Source organism: Balaenoptera borealis (genome assembly GCF_965194805.1).
Source record: "Balaenoptera borealis genome assembly, chromosome: 20".
In the NCBI taxonomy this organism is placed as follows: Eukaryota; Metazoa; Chordata; class Mammalia; order Artiodactyla; family Balaenopteridae; genus Balaenoptera; species Balaenoptera borealis.
This window is the reverse complement of record NC_138879.1, coordinates 51524869-51541474: the sequence shown is the minus strand read 5'-3', so window position 1 is coordinate 51541474 and position 16606 is coordinate 51524869. Positions and strand designations below refer to the sequence as shown.

Here is a 16606-nt window from a genome sequence, read left to right as displayed (position 1 = left end):
CGCGCGAGCGCAAAGGCGTCCGGGAGTAAGGCGGAGCTGAAGGAGGAGCTTCAAGAATGGGTGAGGGGACGGGGTGCAGCTATTTAGGCAGCCAGAGCACAGGCGCAATTTTCGTCGAATTGGAGTCGCGGGAAAATAGAGAGGAGGGTATTTGAAGATGTCGCGAGATCGAGTGAACTAGACTAGCCAGAATTAGGCGGTCTCTCGCGATAATACAGGAAGCCGTCAGCAGGTGGGAGGGAGCGTGGTGACGACTCTCGCGAGACTTGAAGGTACGGCGGCTGCGGCCAGAGGGAGCAGGAGAGGTTCGTAAACCGGGCCCCTGAGGGATCCCGGGCACTAGCGGAGAAGCGACTAAGTCGTCTTCTGGGACCTCGGTGCTCCTTTCATCTCCACAGGCACTCCCTCCACCTCTAACCTTTCTTTTAATCGGCCTTTTAGAACCGGAAGTCCTTCGTCTTGAGCGTCCATTGCTGGAAGCGGCCTGACTTTCTTTGCCGGAAACCCTTTTCCAGGGGATGGAAAGACGGCCCACCTGGCCGGAAGTCCCACCTCCTTGAGCTCCCCCACCCTTCCAGAAGTTTTTCTGTCACCTGTGCTTGCCTCCGTTCTCTTTCCCCGTTTTATTCCTGTACCAGAAAGGGGTATTTTTGGTGTCTCCCAGCTCCATTAAACGGGTTGGCTGTCTCACTCCCCGAATCGGGGGTCCTTCCCCGCGCCCCCATGTAGCTGGGAAGTGGGACCTGGGGGTGGTTGAACCCCTGGGATCCTGAAGGAGGGCAAGAGAGGGCGCAGAACTCCGTTTCTGCTCCTGTTATCGGGACGCGGCCTCCTCCGCCTCTCCCCTCCCGCTACCATGCACCCTGCGGCCTTCCCGCTTCCTGTGGTTGTGGCCACTGTGTTGTGGGGAGCGGCCCCCACCCGGGGGCTCATTCGAGCGGTGAGTCTGAGGGACCGTTAGGAGAAGGGCGCTGAAGGGATAGGTTGCAGGTTGAAGGGCAAACATGGACTCTCTTGTCCGCAGATCTCGGACCACAATGCCAGCATGGACTTTGCAGACCTCCCAGCTCTCTTTGGGGCTGCTTTGAGCCAGGAGGGACTTCAGGTGATTTTCTTCCCTCTTTCCTGTTTCTCTGAATTCTCCCTGCTGGGTAGGGGTTGAGGAGCCTTTCTTGGGTGAAGCTGGAGGTAGGAAAAGAGTCAAGTTAGGAACTAAGTGCAAGAGCACATCTAGTGTGGTGGAATTCAGAATCTGGAGGGAGAATACAAAGTCTACTCCTAGGACTCTGAGCCTTAGAAGGGAGACTGAAAGTGGACTAATAAAAGGCAGGACGAGTGGTGCGTATCAGTAGGGTCTCTAGAGCCAGTTACTGGTTTTATGACCTTGGACAAATTATTTCTCTGAGTCTTAGTTTGTTTTACTGTAAAATGGGATAGTAATAGAAGTTATCACATGTATTATTTTGAGAATTAAATTAGATAAGCAATTTTGTAGTAGTTTTTCACAAAGACTGCCCCATAGCAAGAACTTAGTTGGGTCATAGATATCAGTATAGTTGTTTGTAAGATAGGTAATTGGAAAATTAAAGGGAGGTGTTAAAAAAATTCAACTGAGTAGATTTTAAAGCTCTTACTGGCTTTTATTTAATGACCCATGAATCAGGCAGCATTCCACCGAGCAGAAAGGATCTTTGAAGAACTATACAAAATGAAAGACTCACAGCCAGAAGGGGGTGGGGCAAGGAAGTTATACTAGCAAAGATTTGTTTGTCTGTGGCAAGATCTCCTTTCTTTAGGGGACTGCAGGGGGTCTACCAGGCAGATTACCTCACTAGTGCTGACCAAGTAACTCCAGATAGAGTGGTTTAAGATTCTATTCCTGGGGGAGGCTAAAATTATAATTAAGTATTGAGTTTGGTGACATGGGGGTCAGCACAAATAACTCCATTTGGGTTTGGTCTTGTGTATTTTTTAAACAGGAGAATATGTTCCCTAAGAGTATGTATTAGAGCAGGGAATGTGAAACAACTTGAGAAAGTGACGTGGATGAATGGAGAATTGAATTACAATCAGTGGGAAACTGGAGGGCAAAAGAATTAGCTAGGAGTGTGGAGTATATATTAGCTTATCTGGGAAAGGGGGAGGGATGATGGAGGGTCTGGTAAAGGGATGTTGTTTGATGTGATTGCATCTTCAGGAGGCTAAGAGAAGACGTAGATGTCTGACTTTGGTGGGATGCTCAGACCCCAGGAATGAGCTCAGACCCCACTGACCTGTGGGGGCCAGTGTGCGTGGTGGGACCTGTGGGGAGCAGCACCTAGGGAGATGAAATCCAGCTGTTGTTTGCTTCTCTTCTCCAGGGCTTCCTTGTGGAGGCTCACCCAGACAATGCCTGCAGCCCCATTGCCCCACCACCCCCAGCCCCGGTCAACGGGTCAGTCTTTATTGCACTGCTTCGAAGATTCGACTGCAACTTTGACCTCAAGGTTGCTGAATGTGGAGTGGGAGCTGGGAGGCTGAGGGTAAAAAGGGCACCAGGAATGGAAGGTGGCAAGGCCCATGATGGCTCCTTATCTGCCTTGTCTCCCTAGGTCCTAAATGCTCAGAGGGCTGGGTATGGTGCAGCTGTAGTACACAATGTGAATTCCAATGAACTTCTGAATATGGTGTGGAATAGTGGTAAGGTTGGAGGATCTGGACAGCTGGGTTTTCAGTAGAGGTTAGACTGAGAGATGGCGGGAGGGCTGAAGCCTTAGGGAAAAGAAATCAGTCCTTTAGGTGGAATGGGGCAAGAGAGCCAAATGCCAGGGTTACCAAAGGATTCGTATGGAAGGTTGGGTCCCAAGTGTAATGCCCTAATCCCTGCAGAGGAAATCCAGCAGCAGATCTGGATCCCGTCTGTGTTTATTGGGGAGAGAAGCTCCGAGTACCTGCGTGCCCTCTTTGTCTACGAGAAGGGGTAGGACGTGTCCCTCCTTCCCACTCTTCCTTCAGCACTTCCATGCCAGCCTGGAGTCCAAGCCCCTGCCCCAACCATTCAGCCTCAGGCCCATCATGCTCTGCCTCTTGGTACTTTCCTCCCATCCCCTTCCGCCTCCATGGGCCCTGTCCAGAGCCAGTTACTTTGTCCCTCTTCCTTTGTCCCTTTGCCTTTCCTGCCCCTCTGATATTTGTCTTCCTTTTCCCAGGGCTCGGGTGCTTCTGGTTCCAGACAATAGCTTCCCCTTGGGCTATTACCTCATCCCTTTCACAGGGATTGTGGGACTGCTGGTTTTGGCCATGGGAGCAGTGATGGTGAGTAGCTCAGGGACCAAGATGGGAAGAGCTGAGGCCTTTAAAGCCAGACTGGCTCTGGGGTTGCAAGATAGGGCTGGTTTGTATGGGATTGTCCAGATTTTTCTCTAAGACTAATCATCCACTCCCCCTTTCACCAGATAGTTCGTTGTATCCAGCACAGGAAACGGCTCCAGAGGAATCGACTGACCAAAGAGCAACTGAAACAGATTCCTACACATGACTATCAAAAGGGTGAGGAGGGTGGAGGAGAGCAGGCCTTTCCCACTATTTCCCTGGTTCTGAAGGAGTTGGAGCCCAGGAGGAAAGAGGCAGAGATGGCAGGGAGGTGTCAGCTTGAGATGCCTCCTTTCCTCCTCTTTTTACGCATACATACAATGAGGACAGGACAGGATTAGAGCAGGAGATGGAAAGCAAAAATGATTAAATGTAATAGTTGGGGTTGGGGGGGGGAGATGGAGGACCTTGCTCATAAGAGGGAAGGTGGAGAAAGCAGAAAAACGGAAGGAGTGGGGAAGATTCCGCCAGAGAAGCAAGACACAGGTAAGGAGGGGCTGGGTCTTAGGCACTGGAGCCTCCAGTGCCCATATAAGGCTATGGCAGAAGCCCTGCCCCATTTCTGCTCCTCCCACTCCCTATCTCTCCACCCTCACACCTCCCCCCAAAAACCCACTTCCCTTCTTACCTCTGTTTCTCTACTTGTTCTAACCTCGGATTCCTCATGTTCTATCCTGCTCCAGTCTCAGCTCTTCTACTGGCTCTGTAGAACCAGAGAAGATAACTTTTGCAGGGTTTAGCTCCACCACAGGCCTCCCAGAGTGAGTTCTTGTGGGCCCTGGTCCAGAATGGCTCAGTAAAAGAACTCCTTTCTTCTTCCACCAGGAGACCAGTATGATGTGTGTGCCATCTGCCTGGATGAATATGAGGATGGGGACAAGCTGAGGGTGCTCCCCTGCGCTCATGGTGAGGCCCTCACTTCCTGTGCCCGTGCCCCCCCCCCCCCTCCACCAGCAGGCACCACACGCTTCACCTCATTCCTCTTGGCAGCTTATCACATTCGCTGTGTGGACCCCTGGCTCACTCAGACCCGGAAGACCTGCCCCATCTGCAAGCAGCCTGTTCATCGGGGTCCTGGGGATGAGGAGCAGGAGGAAGAAACCCAGGGGCAAGAGGGTGATGAGGAAGGGGAGCCAAGGGACCACCCGGCTTCAGAACGGACCCCACTTCTGGGCTCCACCCCCACACCTCCCACCTCCTTTGGCTCTCTAGCCCCAGCTCCCCTAGCCCTTCCTGGGTCTTCCACAGATCCCTCACCCTCTACCTCTGCAGCTGCCATCCTGGTCTAGTAGTCCCCTTTCCCCTCTCCCCTCCACCTCTGATGACCTATTTGCACAGCTCCTCTTCCTCTCTACAGTCTTCTACGTTGAGGGATAGGAGACGAGGAATAGGAGACGTTTCCACCCCAGGTTTCTCCCTTACCCACCTCCATCCTCTTGAAGGGGTTGGGGTTACAAAGGGATGGGGTTTTCATTTATTGGGTTAATAAAATTGTTTTGTGGACTAAGGGTGAGATCATTCTCACACGGGTAAACTTATCATTTTGGGGAATTGCCCCTTTCTGCCATGCATGGGCAAGGGAAGTGGGGAGGCTAACCTGTAGCCCTAAGGGCAGCCCCAGTAGGCATCTGTTGTGACTCCGAGAGGGGGAGCCCCACCCACATTTGAGGATGACTCAACTGGCCCTGCCTTGCACGCAGGCCTGGACCCATTCTTAAGTCTGGATGGCTCTATTCCATTATCCACCAATTCAGTTAGCACCCTGAGGACCTAGGTAGGGCTGGCCCACCTGGCCAGGTAGGCCTGAAGCAGGTGTTTAATCCTGGACATGAAAGCAAGCTCAAAACCCTAGACTTTGTAGTGCCTCAGCCCTTCTGCTGCTTCTAACCCCAAGCCAGGATGAAGGAGGCAGACCACAGTGGCTGTCCTCCATCCTGACACCCAGGCTAAAACCACACAGCACCTTGTCAGTATAATCTTTTTTATTCAGGAAAAAAAACCAAAAAAAAAAGTTTTCCAACCACACACAGGAGGGGTATGGGTTGGGGGAAGGGTGTCTGTCCATCCAGCCCAGGCCCCCAGCCCATGTGGTTTTGGCAGCAATAAGGGGTGTGGGGTAATGGCCCAAAAAATAAAAATGGTGTATGTATGTGTGGGAAGGAGAGGGGTGCAAAAGCAGTGGGGAGTGACAGACGAGGTCAGTACTGGGAACGCCGCAGGTGGGAGGCCATTTCATGACATTTCTTGTTGATCGTACCACCGTGGATACCTTCTTTGCCCATCAGCAGGACTAGCGCTGGAGGAAAGAGAAAGGAGGCTAGGACCCAGGTGTCACAATCCCACCCCCGGCCAGCTGTTCAGCAGCTGTCCAGCCCTGGGGGCTGTAACCCAACCTCATCTCTCCCAACCCCCCACACACAGGCAGGCTGTCAGTCACCCTGAAACAATAGGGCTTTTCAAAAGAGGAAAACCAAGCTTAAAGGCTGGAAAGGAACATAGTAAAATTTAGAGGTCAAAGGCTTGTGGACAGTTGACTCGTGTTCAGGCTAGAAACGGCTGTGGATGAGCCTGCCACCTCCAATTTTTAAGAAAAGAGCTCAAAACACAAGAGCTAAGTGCTGGCTTATGACCAACAGTCTACCTCCTCCAAGAAAATAGCTTCTCATCTGAAAAGGCTCAAGGCAAGAAGGAACTTAAGAGGTAATACAGTTCAACTTCTTCACACTGTAAGATGAGGAACTGAGAACTGAAGGGACAATCCAATGTCCCAGCATCCAGCAGGCTGGGAGTAGAAACCTGGTCTGATCCCTTCATACTGAGTGATCCACACAGAAGAACCCAAAAGATTAATAGAAGGAAGTACATTAGATTTTGGAGCTAGAGAAAGGGTAAGACTCAAACTCACTCTTGGTAGTCAGGGTGACAGTGATATTGAAGGTGGGGGCTCCGCAGCTGCTCTTGGTACGAAGATCCATGGTAAAGTCCCCTTCCTGCATCATTGAGTCCCGGATCACAGAACATTTCTGGCCCCCAAGCGTTAGCCCATTCACGAAAAAACTTGACCGGTCTTTGCCAACCAGGGTACCAACCTCAGCTGGCTGGAAGGGGAATCAAGCACCCATCAAGTTAGTCAGTACACCAAGGTTCCCACCTCCTTCTCCAAGGACCCACCTGCCTTCCATTTCTCCGGGAAGCTAAACCCCTGGGGGGGGGAGATGTGTATGTTATGTGCTTTGTACACATCCATGAAATTTGACATACTCAGGACTGTTGGAAGTTAGTACACCAAAAAAACACGATCTTCAAACCTAGAGAACGGTAATAAGGGACAACATATTCCTCTGGAGACTTAGATGTCGTTTACTAGGGAAAGCAAACCCAGGAAATAAAGGGGGACAAAAACCAGTTAAGAGACTGGAGTGGAATGGAGTGGGGAGCCTTTGGATGCTCAGAACTCCTTCAGGAAAAGCAGAAGCAAAGAGGGGAAGGGAGGGGGCGGGCAAAGCAGGCGAAGCAACTTTGCCCTTATTTGGTCAAAGGTTCTGCAGGAGTTGTTAGGGGCCCGGACGCCTGGGTCTCCAAGTAACCTAGAGTTTAGGTCCAGGTATTTATGCTGTAAGATGAAGCAAATGCCTGGGGGCTTTCCGGGAAAGTTGAAAAACTTTTGGAGGGGACCTGGGTCTAGACCCGGCAAGCCAGCTCTCGGGTCTAGATACCCAAGGGAACGTACCTCCCCCTCCCCCTTAACACCCCAAATCCCCACATCCGGTACCCTCCCGCCCGGAAATCCCCTTCCCCCCATTTCGAACTTCCGCTCCCCTCCCCACTTCCGGGCAGTGTGGACAGAGGAGGTGGTGATGGGGACAGCAGTAGTCGTCCCTTGTTCCTTCACTTATACTGTCCTAGAACTTCTCACAAAGTTCCCCTGCTCCAGGCCCCGCCGGATGGCGGGAAGGGAGGGTGAGGGGACTTCCGGGGCTGGCCTCACAGGAATGTTGAGTCCAACGTGCCTACTTGGGGTGGGGGGAGGTCGTGTGGCGGCCTAGCCCTCTCTTACGGAGTTGGGAGGGGCAGGGAGCCCACGGAGGACGGGCATGGGACCCAGGCCATGCGACTGGGGCTCCCTCCCCCATAAAGAGGAACAATGGTGGAGGGGGCGCGAGCTGGCGGCCGGAAGTGGAGCTAGGGGTCCAGGGGTCCCCAAGTCCCTTCTCAATCACAATCCCGAGCGGAAATTGCGGTGCGTGCCCGACCCACCCTGGAGGAGGCGGAAGTGGGCCGCCGCACCGGGCGGTGCGCCCCTCCCCGCCCTGTGTCCCGGATGTAACGCCCCGTCGCGGAAAGCGGGGCGGCGGGCTGGCTAGGCGCCGCCGCCCGGGGCGTAGGACTCAGGCGGCCAAGGAGGGACCCGCTCACGTGCAGCCGCCATTCGCGCCACTTCCAGGACAAGGACCGGGTCACGGCCTTTCGCTGCCCTCCCCAGACCGCGCCCGCCACCACCCAAGTCCCTCCCTCAGGGTGCAAGCCCGGCCAGTCTCCGCGCAGGCCTCGCAGTACCGTGATGTTGACGAAGGTCTTCCCGGGGACGGCGGCCCAGACGGAGGGCGAGTCCTTATAGCCCACGATGGCCGCGTCCTGACACATCCCGTCCGCCATGAGGTTTTCGATGTAGGCGTTCCAGCCGGCCATGGCGCTGCTACTGGGGTGCTCTCGGGGCTGCTGCTGGGGCCACGGGCTGGGCTCGGGCTGCCTCGGGCTGGCGGGCGGGGGAAGGCGGAGAGCTTGGGGCACGCGCTGCTGTCCGGACCGCGGCTCTGCTAGCAGTGCAGCAGCCCTCGCACCGCCACTTCCTGCTCCTCCCCACCCCCCTAGATTTTTATTTGCAAAGGGAGGTGGGGGCGGGGCCTGCTCCCCATCCCCTCCCTCCCTCTCCTCGCCTGCCCAGATAGCGAACTTTGCAAATGCAATTTAAAAAATCCCTCCCCCTACTGCAAAATTTGCAGAGTTCGATGGAAAGCGACGCAAGAAGGATGGGGGGCGGGGGTTTGTTAGGGTTAGGGCTCCCTCCACTTCGCATAGAATATCAGTCAGACTTTGGTGTACGGAAAGGGAGTGAGCCAGAGGGAGGAAGGAAAGTGAAAAGAGAAAGAATTAGCAAACTGCAAATTTAGCAAATTAAAGAGGGTTCGGGTAACTCAGGGTTAAACGGAATGACTCCCCCTTCCCCCACCTCTGCCGGGGCGGGGGGGGGTTGGGGGAAAGGAACGGCGGGCGGCGGCGGCGCCTGCGCCCGCGCCTGCGCCCGGGCCGGGAGGGAAAGCGCGTGGCGCGGTTGGGGTTGGCAGCTGGCTTCGCGGGCGCACGCCCGGGCGCACCGGGCGGGACGGATTTGGACCCCTTGCGAAGGAAGGCCGGCCGGGGACGTGTCTCCCGCGGGGCGGAAGGGGCGGGGGCGAGGCGTGCGCATTGCCGCTTCTAACTCCTTGATTTTATTTATTCAAGAAATAAGGGAGTAAAGGGAAATTTGACAAAATACCCCGGCCGTTTTCAGAGTTGAAGGCATCCACCAGGGACACTTCTGTCCCCAGCATCTACCCGGGCGGCACAAGTGGCACTGGCTGGAGCCCACCTCGACTCCAGGGGATTATCCCTCGCGCTGGATCAACTCCAGCCTCAGGCCTCACCCCCACGTCCCAGCTCCGCCCGTCCCCCGGTCAGCAGTTTGGGTCACCGGCCGTGCCCCTTGGCCCGTCTCTGCAGAGGTCACTGAGCGACCGTGGGGCGAGACGGGCGGACCTATTTTTCAAGGCGGAAGAATACTAAGTGGTTTCAAGATTGCAACTTTTTCAAGAAGGGGAAAGTCCCTTCTACTTTGGCCCGTTAGGTTTTTCCTTCTTTTTCAGTAAAACTTATGGTAAGAACTTGTGTCCGATTAGTTCACTCACCGCCCACCGGGAAGAGGGTGGGGCAGGACCCGGAGGCCTGCTTAGGTGAACTAGCCCTTGCTGGCCGCCCGGGCAGCTGAGGGGCTTGGCCACTTCCGGTCCCTCGGGGGAGGGGCGCCTCCCGGGCGGGAAGGGGCTCCGCTCCTCTCCGGTCCTCCGCAGCGAGCGCGGTGCCCTCGCGGCCACTCCGAACCCCAGGGGCATCCGACGCTCCCCGAACCCCTGTTCCTCGACAGCCGCGGTGGCTGAGTCACTGGGCGGCTCGGGCGGGGCCGCATGCGGGCACGTGGCGGCGCTCCCCGCCCGCCGTCTCCTGACCCTTGGCCTGCCGCACCCACTACCCCAGGGTGGAAATCTCCCGAGAGGGAGCGGCCAGAGATAAGGCGGGGAAGGCGAGATGGAAGACCAGGGGTAGGGATCCTGAGGTGGGGGCTGGGAGACACACCGCGGGGCAGGCAGGGCGGGGAGGGGAGCTCGGGAGAGAGCCCGGGGGTGAGTCACCGGGCGACGGCCGCTGCGGCGCCGGCGGGAAGGGCTTCCAAGTCGGGGGCGACGAGCAGGGAAGCCGATGACCCTCGTTCGCCGGCCGGCCGGCCGGAGCCCGGGCGTGCCCTCAGCTCCCGGCAGGGGCTGCAGCCAAAGTCGGGGCAGACCTCACTCCCGCCAGGCCCGCCGAGGCGGAGAGAGTCACCGAGTGCAGAGACCCACTTCCCTGCAATGCTGCTAGCCGACCACCCGACTGGCCCCCGGCGGTCAGACGCTCAGAAAGGGCCACCCCCTCCTCCCGTCCATTCATTTTTTTCACTTTTGATTCAGCATCATTCACTGATGGGCTGGGATCACGACCTGAAGCGCCTGCGGTCGGTGGGGAAACGGCTCCTGACTGTCTCCACGCAGAGCGATAAGTGCTGTCCTAGCGCTATCAGTAGGGCGCCGCGCCAACTCTGAGGGCCTGTCTAAATTCGTCAGCCCGTCCCTTCCCCCACTGCCCTTGCTGGCCGAGAGAGGGTAGGATGGGGTGGAGCCGAGGGAGGCCGCAATGGGGACCCTGAGAGGTGAGGCTCTCTCACCTTCTGAGTGGGGAGTTCAATTTTAGAGCTCTGAGCTTGCCCAGAACCCCCTGCCCCTGCCCCCATTGAGGACAGAGGCAGTCCCCCGCCCTCTAAGTGAGCTGAGCACGTGTGGATGTCGTTTCTGCAGCCCCTCTTCCAGGCCCCCTCCCCAGCCCTGCAGGACTCAGGTTACCCCTGGCCTTTCCTAAAGGGCACTAATTCCTCAACCTTTGCAAAACAGGAATAGAATCCTGGGGAGGGGAGAAACACCCCCCCAATTCTGAAGCCCCTCCCCTGTTTCTCCCCAGGAGTGGAATTAAAAATAAGGATTTTATTGGGGAACAGAGAGAAAGGAGGGGGTAGCCATTGATCTTTTGGGAAGGGGGCAGGTGTCTAGGGCCAAAGGCTTCTGTTTTAGGCTATAGTGGGCACTTGGCTGCCAGCCCGGCTGGAGGGGGATGATGGAGAGGGTGAGAGGCGGGGCTGGCTGGGGTACAGGGTGGCTGGAGGATAAATGCCCAGCCTGAGAGGGGGTGAGCTGACACTGTCCCAGCTGCCACCTAGACTCTGAGCCCAGCGAAGAAATCCCAGGTCTGGTGAATCTTTCAGCCCTGGGGGGTAGGGGTGGTAAAAGGTGAGGGTGGTGCCACTTGGAGAAGGGGGAGAAATGTCAGCATTCTTTTCCTTCTGGGACTGGGGGTGCTTGAGAAGCCTGGAGGGGTTGGAGCAAGCAGGATGGGGGTGCCCAAGGACAGGGAAACAAACGAGACTGTGAAGAGAGGCAGGCAGAGACGATGGAGAAGCGTGGTTAGAGTTGGAGCCAGGTGGGGGAATCTGGGGCCCCTGAGGATTCGGAGAAGGCTGAGGAGCAGGAAAATGAGGTAGACTAACAGGAGAGGATCCGAGGGCTAGGAATCCGGGGAGAACAGAGTACTTGGCCAGAGGGTGGAGGGAGAAGGCAGAAGTGCAGCTTTGCAGGAGGTGGGGTTGAGCAAGTAGTGGAGTTTTAAGAGAGGCCTCCAGATTCTTAAGATGGGAGAGTGGAATAGGAGCTGTTCTGAGTGGGGGAGGGGCTGAGCCTGCCACTTTGGTCTGTGACCTTTTTGTGGGATATTTTTAGCTCCAGCACCTGCCTTCTTGGGGCGGGAAGACTCTTAAAGGGCAAGGGATTTGGGGTTCCTTAAGGGGTCAACTGTCCACACTCACTCACACCTCTCGCCCTGCAGCCATGGCCATGCAGAAAATCTTTGCCCGAGAAATCCTGGACTCCAGGGGCAACCCCACAGTGGAGGTGGACCTGCACACGGCCAAGGGTAACACAGGCCCATTGAATGGGTTTACCTGGGAAGACCCCAACTCCATCTGCCTTTGCCCCCCAACTCTATGACACATCCACTCCTTTCTCTGGGATCCCCTCTCCCAGCCTTCTTCCCAGGCCTTGCTCTTCCAGCCTGCTCCCCAGCAGGGAGCAGCACAAGTCTCTCTACACTGCCTCCTGTCCCTGGGCTCAGAGAGGAGACAGCAGCCCTTTGGGGGTGAATGGGACTGACCCTCTGTGATCTTCCAATTCCTCCCACCTCAGGCCGATTCCGAGCAGCTGTGCCCAGTGGAGCTTCCACAGGTATCTATGAAGCTCTGGAACTAAGAGATGGAGACAAATCTCGCTACCTGGGGAAAGGTGAGGAAAGACCAAGGGGGTGGTTTCAGGACGTGGTATGCGATGTCTGCACAGGGTAGAGGACGGGAACCCAAAGCTCTTGAGGAGCTGGGGGCCACGGGAAGAGACCTAATTGAATAGAAGATCTGAACCCCCTGCTTCGGCCTCTAGGGGTCCTGAAGGCCGTGGAACACATCAATAAGACTCTAGGCCCCGCACTGCTGGAAAAGGCAAGTGGAGGGAGGACCCTCTCTCCCCCTCACCTGCTACCTGGTCCCAAGCAGCTCAGGCTTGGCCAACCATCCCATCCGCCCCAAATACCTGCACTTCTGTTTCCTCCAGCACATGCCCTGACTCCTGAGAAATCTAACCTCTGTTCTCCCCTCCTCAAACCTGCCCTTCCAGAAACTAAGCGTGGTGGATCAAGAAAAAGTTGACAAATTTATGATTGAGCTGGATGGGACAGAGAATAAGTGTAAGTGAAGGGCTAGGGACAGGGGACGGGATGGGCTGTGGGAGGGGCAGGGGAGAGACCGCGGACTGAGGTCTGGTTAGGATTATTTCTGTGTCTCGCATTTTGGGGCACACCGTAACTGGCTGGATTTGTATTCATCGCACAGGCATTTCCTGATGCCTGCCCTGTGCCAGGCTTGGGCCGGGCTGTGGACACAGCCGTGAAGCCGACACATTCCCCTGGGCTGGGTGTTCCCAGAGCACCTCAGGCTGCTGGGGAGAGATATGTTAACAAACTCGGTGCCCAGTGGTTTGGAGTTCTGGATTCTTTCTGGGGGTGACCAGAAGGGACGTTCTAGGAGCTGACCCTAAACCCTGTGCAAGGGGCCCTCACACTTTCTTTGTACTTGCTTCCTCCAGCCAAGTTTGGGGCCAATGCCATCCTGGGCGTGTCCCTGGCCGTGTGCAAGGCCGGAGCAGCTGAGAAGGGGGTCCCGCTCTACCGACACATTGCAGATCTCGCCGGGAACCCAGACCTGATCCTCCCAGTCCCTGTGAGTGCAGCTGCCCCGCCGCATCCCGCAGTGACCCCACCCAGCAGGGAGGGCATAAGCAGCCCCTGGAAAGTCCACCTTTCAGACCCAGCTCCAAAGAAATGGTTTCCTGAAATGGAACCTCTCCAGCTGCGGTCCAGCCCTCCCCCTTTCCCACTATCCAAACCTTCCCTTTAACCTCTCTCTGCTTCTTTCCCTTGATGTAACCGGGTTCTTTCACATTCCAGTCCCAGGCTCAGTAACTCCAATTTCTCATTCTGCCCTGTGCCCCAACCCCAAATCAGATCGAAAGCTTCTTCATGGCATTTTATTTTTGTATCTTCTTTAATACTTATCAAACCAAATTTGCTCTTTATGGAAATCCTTTGAATTTCATTGCAATAATAATGTTACCACTTATTGTTACTTACTAGCTAGATTGTATAAGAGCCTGAGATCTGGAGACAAGCTGCTGGGTTCGAATGCTGGTTTTGTCCCTTTACTAGTTGTGTGATTTTAGGCAAGTTTATTTAATCTCTCTATGCCTCTGTTTCCTTATCTGTAAAGTGAGGGATAATAAATTGTACCTAGTTACAGGGTAGTATTGAGAATGAAATGAGCCAATAAAATATATGTAAAGCACTTAGAGCAGTGCCTGGCCTGTAGTAAGTGCCATATCAGTGTTAGCTGCTACACCAGGCACAGGCTAAGAACTTTACATCCAGTTGCTCTAATTTTCCACATAAGATCCTGCAGGTAAGCAGGTGGTGTCCCCATGTTATGGAAATGAGGAAGGAGTCTCTGAGGAGTAAAATTATTCATCCTAGACCATTCAGTAAGTAGGGGATCCAGGATTCCACATCGATGCCCAGGTCTAAGCACCCTCTCCCCATCTCAGGCCTTCAATGTGATCAACGGGGGCTCCCATGCTGGAAACAAGCTGGCCATGCAGGAGTTCATGATCCTGCCCGTGGGAGCCAGATCCTTCAGGGAAGCCATGCGCATCGGTGCCGAGGTCTACCACCACCTCAAGGGGGTCATCAAGGCCAAGTATGGGAAGGACGCCACCAATGTGGGTGATGAGGGCGGCTTTGCACCCAACATCCTGGAGAACAATGAAGGTCAGTGTGAGCACTCGGAGAGGCAGAACCCCTGGGTCCCCATGGAGACAGGGTGCACCGGAGCCTCAGGTCCTCTCTTTCCCTCCCCCAGCCCTGGAGCTGCTGAAGACCGCCATCCAGGCGGCTGGTTACCCCGACAAGGTGGTGATTGGCATGGACGTGGCGGCATCTGAGTTCTATCGCCACGGGAAGTATGATCTCGACTTCAAGTCACCTGATGACCCTGCACGGCACATCACTGGGGAGAAGCTGGGGGAGCTGTATAAGAGCTTCATCAAGAACTATCCTGGTGAGACCCTGGGTGTTCCGTCGCTCCTGCTTGAGTCTCTAGCAGCTGCCCTACGCACTGGCTTCGGCATCTGCGCTGCCACCACCTCAGTCCTTCCAATCCTTAGCGCCATTGCAATCTCCACCCAAACCCTTCTGACCTGTCACTCCTCTGTGAGGCCCTTCTGACCTTTAACCCGAATCTGCTCCCCTTTCCCACCAGTGGTCTCCATCGAGGACCCTTTTGACCAGGATGACTGGGCTACCTGGACCTCATTCCTCTCGGGGGTCAACATCCAGATCGTGGGGGATGACCTCACAGTCACCAACCCCAAGAGGATTACCCAGGCCATTGAGAAGAAGGCCTGCAACTGCCTGCTGCTGAAGGTCAACCAGATCGGCTCAGTGACTGAATCCATCCAGGCGTGAGTGCCTCTGGCCCTGGGGCGTCATGGCCTCCCTCCACCCATACCCAGTCCAGCTACAGTATTGCCCACTAACTCCAAGTCTGACTTTCCCTTGGCTCCTGACCCACCCTACCCTTTCGACCTCAAGGCTTTGATTAACTCTTGACCTCACCCCAAGAGCTTTGCCATTGTTGCCTTGCCATTCCTCATCCCCACCCCGACCCTATGCCATCCCTGTCTCCCAGATTCTGCTTCTTCCCACCAGCATCTCAGGAGCCCAAATTCAAGATCAAGAATCTCCCCTTCTCTCCTGCTTCCCAAAGAACTTAGTCATCACCCTCCCCTCAAATCTCCCACTCCCCAAAACAGAAGGGAAAAGCCCCACCTAGCCCCTGGCTTTCCCACTGAGGAGGTCCCGCCGGACCTTATCGAGTGTCCTCTCCACCTAGCTGCAAACTGGCTCAGTCTAACGGCTGGGGGGTGATGGTGAGCCACCGCTCCGGGGAGACCGAGGACACGTTCATCGCTGACCTCGTGGTTGGGCTCTGCACGGGACAGGTACTCGTGGCACCCCTCTGCCGACTGTCTGACTGAGTTTTCTTGGGATCCCTGGCCTCCTGCCCTGGAGTTGAATGCCACCACAGGCTGCTCCCTCAGGGCCAGGCCCAATCCCTCGTCCCTGGTCTCATGCAACTCCTGGAATTCCTCTTCCCTCTTCAGATCAAGACTGGTGCCCCCTGCCGCTCAGAGCGTCTGGCCAAATACAATCAGCTCATGAGGTACAGTGGGTGCAGTAGGCCTGGGTGTAAGGAGCTGAGGGCTCTTGGGTTGGAATATCACAGCCCTGACTTTGTCTGCCTTCCAGGATTGAGGAGGCTCTCGGGGACAAGGCTGTTTTTGCTGGACACAAGTTCCGTAACCCAAAGGCCAAGTGAGAAGCAGGAGGCCCCAGGATCCCACGGGACAGATCTAGGCCTTCAGGCCCTTCCCCCTGAAATAAACACTGGTGCCAACCAAGGCAGTGGCCTGCTCGTTTGTGGGAGGGAGGGAGGGAGGAGATGCTGGTCTCTGGGCTGCATGAGACAGGAGGTGGCGAAGTAGGGGCAGGAAGGGAAAACGGACGTGGAACCTGCTGGGACAAGGAAGTGAGGGACTGGCCAGAGAGAAAGCTGGGCTGGATCTAGAACCACAAAGCTCACATTATGGAAGGAGGCTGGGGGAAGCAGGTGTTATTATGTGAAATGAAGCTGAAGAGGAACTGACAGAACACTGAACCAGCTCCGGAGAAGGGGAGCAGGGTGGGGGGGCCAAGGCCTGACATCACCATGAAGGGTAAGCTGGATCAGACCTGCCCATAAGTTGAAGTGCACGGTCTGCAGAGGGCACTGCAGTGTGAAGTCTGAGTGCTCGTCCTTATGAAATCGAAGTGCTTGGTGAGGATGAGAGTGTAACCAGAGCAGCTACCATTTCCATGGAGTTTGGAGGATGTGAAACTATTCTAAACATTTGACATATACTGGCCTGTGTCATCTCTGAAACAGTCCTATCAGATAGCTACCATTTATTATCCCCATTTTACTGGTGAGGAGACTGAGGCACAAAAAGGTAAAATACTTTAACCAAGGTAACAGTAAATGGCAGAGCCAGGATCCAAACCTAGGCCCATTTGGCTGTAGTGACTGTGCTCTTAAAATACTATCTCTTATAAATGTCTACAAAAGTGCCAATATTTGGCCATCTTTGGCCCACAAAAACAATCTTATACTGTTCAGTCTATAATTGTTTCTCTTCCTCTCCAGGACCCACCTTTCTCTGTTCAA

The 16606-nt window shown here is 55.3% G+C and overlaps 3 protein-coding genes across 7 annotated transcripts; 2 read left to right on the top strand and 1 right to left on the bottom strand.

The window, feature by feature from the left end:
* Window positions 1–177: 177 nt before the first annotated feature.
* RNF167 (ring finger protein 167) lies at window positions 178–4854 on the top strand. 3 transcript variants are annotated; one of them, XM_082371089.1, is made up of 10 exons: window positions 178–305; window positions 442–940; window positions 1025–1105; window positions 2361–2486; window positions 2592–2679; window positions 2869–2959; window positions 3189–3294; window positions 3435–3528; window positions 4177–4257; window positions 4342–4854. In XM_082371089.1, the coding sequence occupies exons 2-10, from the start codon at window positions 857–859 to the stop codon at window positions 4638–4640; spliced, it is 1050 nt and encodes a 349-aa protein (XP_082227215.1). In that variant the 5' UTR covers window positions 178–305; window positions 442–856; the 3' UTR covers window positions 4641–4854. The 3 variants fall into 3 exon arrangements, with proteins under 3 accessions (XP_082227215.1, XP_082227216.1, XP_082227217.1); XM_082371090.1 differs by lacking the exon at window positions 2361–2486; XM_082371091.1 differs by lacking the exon at window positions 178–305 and having other exon boundaries at window positions 734–940; window positions 2361–2434.
* A 461-nt stretch (window positions 4855–5315) lies between these two features.
* PFN1 (profilin 1) lies at window positions 5316–8216 on the bottom strand. Its single transcript, XM_082371118.1, has 3 exons — window positions 7909–8216; window positions 6257–6449; window positions 5316–5647 (listed from the first exon to the last, which is right to left on the bottom strand). Exons 1-3 carry the CDS (start codon window positions 8038–8040, stop codon window positions 5550–5552), a joined length of 423 nt encoding a protein of 140 aa, XP_082227244.1. The 5' UTR covers window positions 8041–8216; the 3' UTR covers window positions 5316–5549.
* A 1393-nt stretch (window positions 8217–9609) lies between these two features.
* Window positions 9610–15803, top strand: ENO3 (enolase 3). 3 transcript variants are annotated; one of them, XM_082371085.1, is made up of 12 exons: window positions 9610–9707; window positions 11575–11661; window positions 11931–12026; window positions 12177–12235; window positions 12411–12480; window positions 12879–13012; window positions 13890–14112; window positions 14204–14401; window positions 14603–14804; window positions 15236–15344; window positions 15507–15565; window positions 15652–15803. In XM_082371085.1, the coding sequence occupies exons 2-12, from the start codon at window positions 11577–11579 to the stop codon at window positions 15719–15721; spliced, it is 1305 nt and encodes a 434-aa protein (XP_082227211.1). In that variant the 5' UTR covers window positions 9610–9707; window positions 11575–11576; the 3' UTR covers window positions 15722–15803. The 3 variants fall into 3 exon arrangements, with proteins under 3 accessions (XP_082227211.1, XP_082227212.1, XP_082227210.1); XM_082371086.1 differs by lacking the exon at window positions 9610–9707 and adding an exon at window positions 10333–10351; XM_082371084.1 differs by lacking the exon at window positions 9610–9707 and adding an exon at window positions 10789–10939.
* The last annotated feature ends 803 nt before the right edge of the window (window positions 15804–16606 follow it).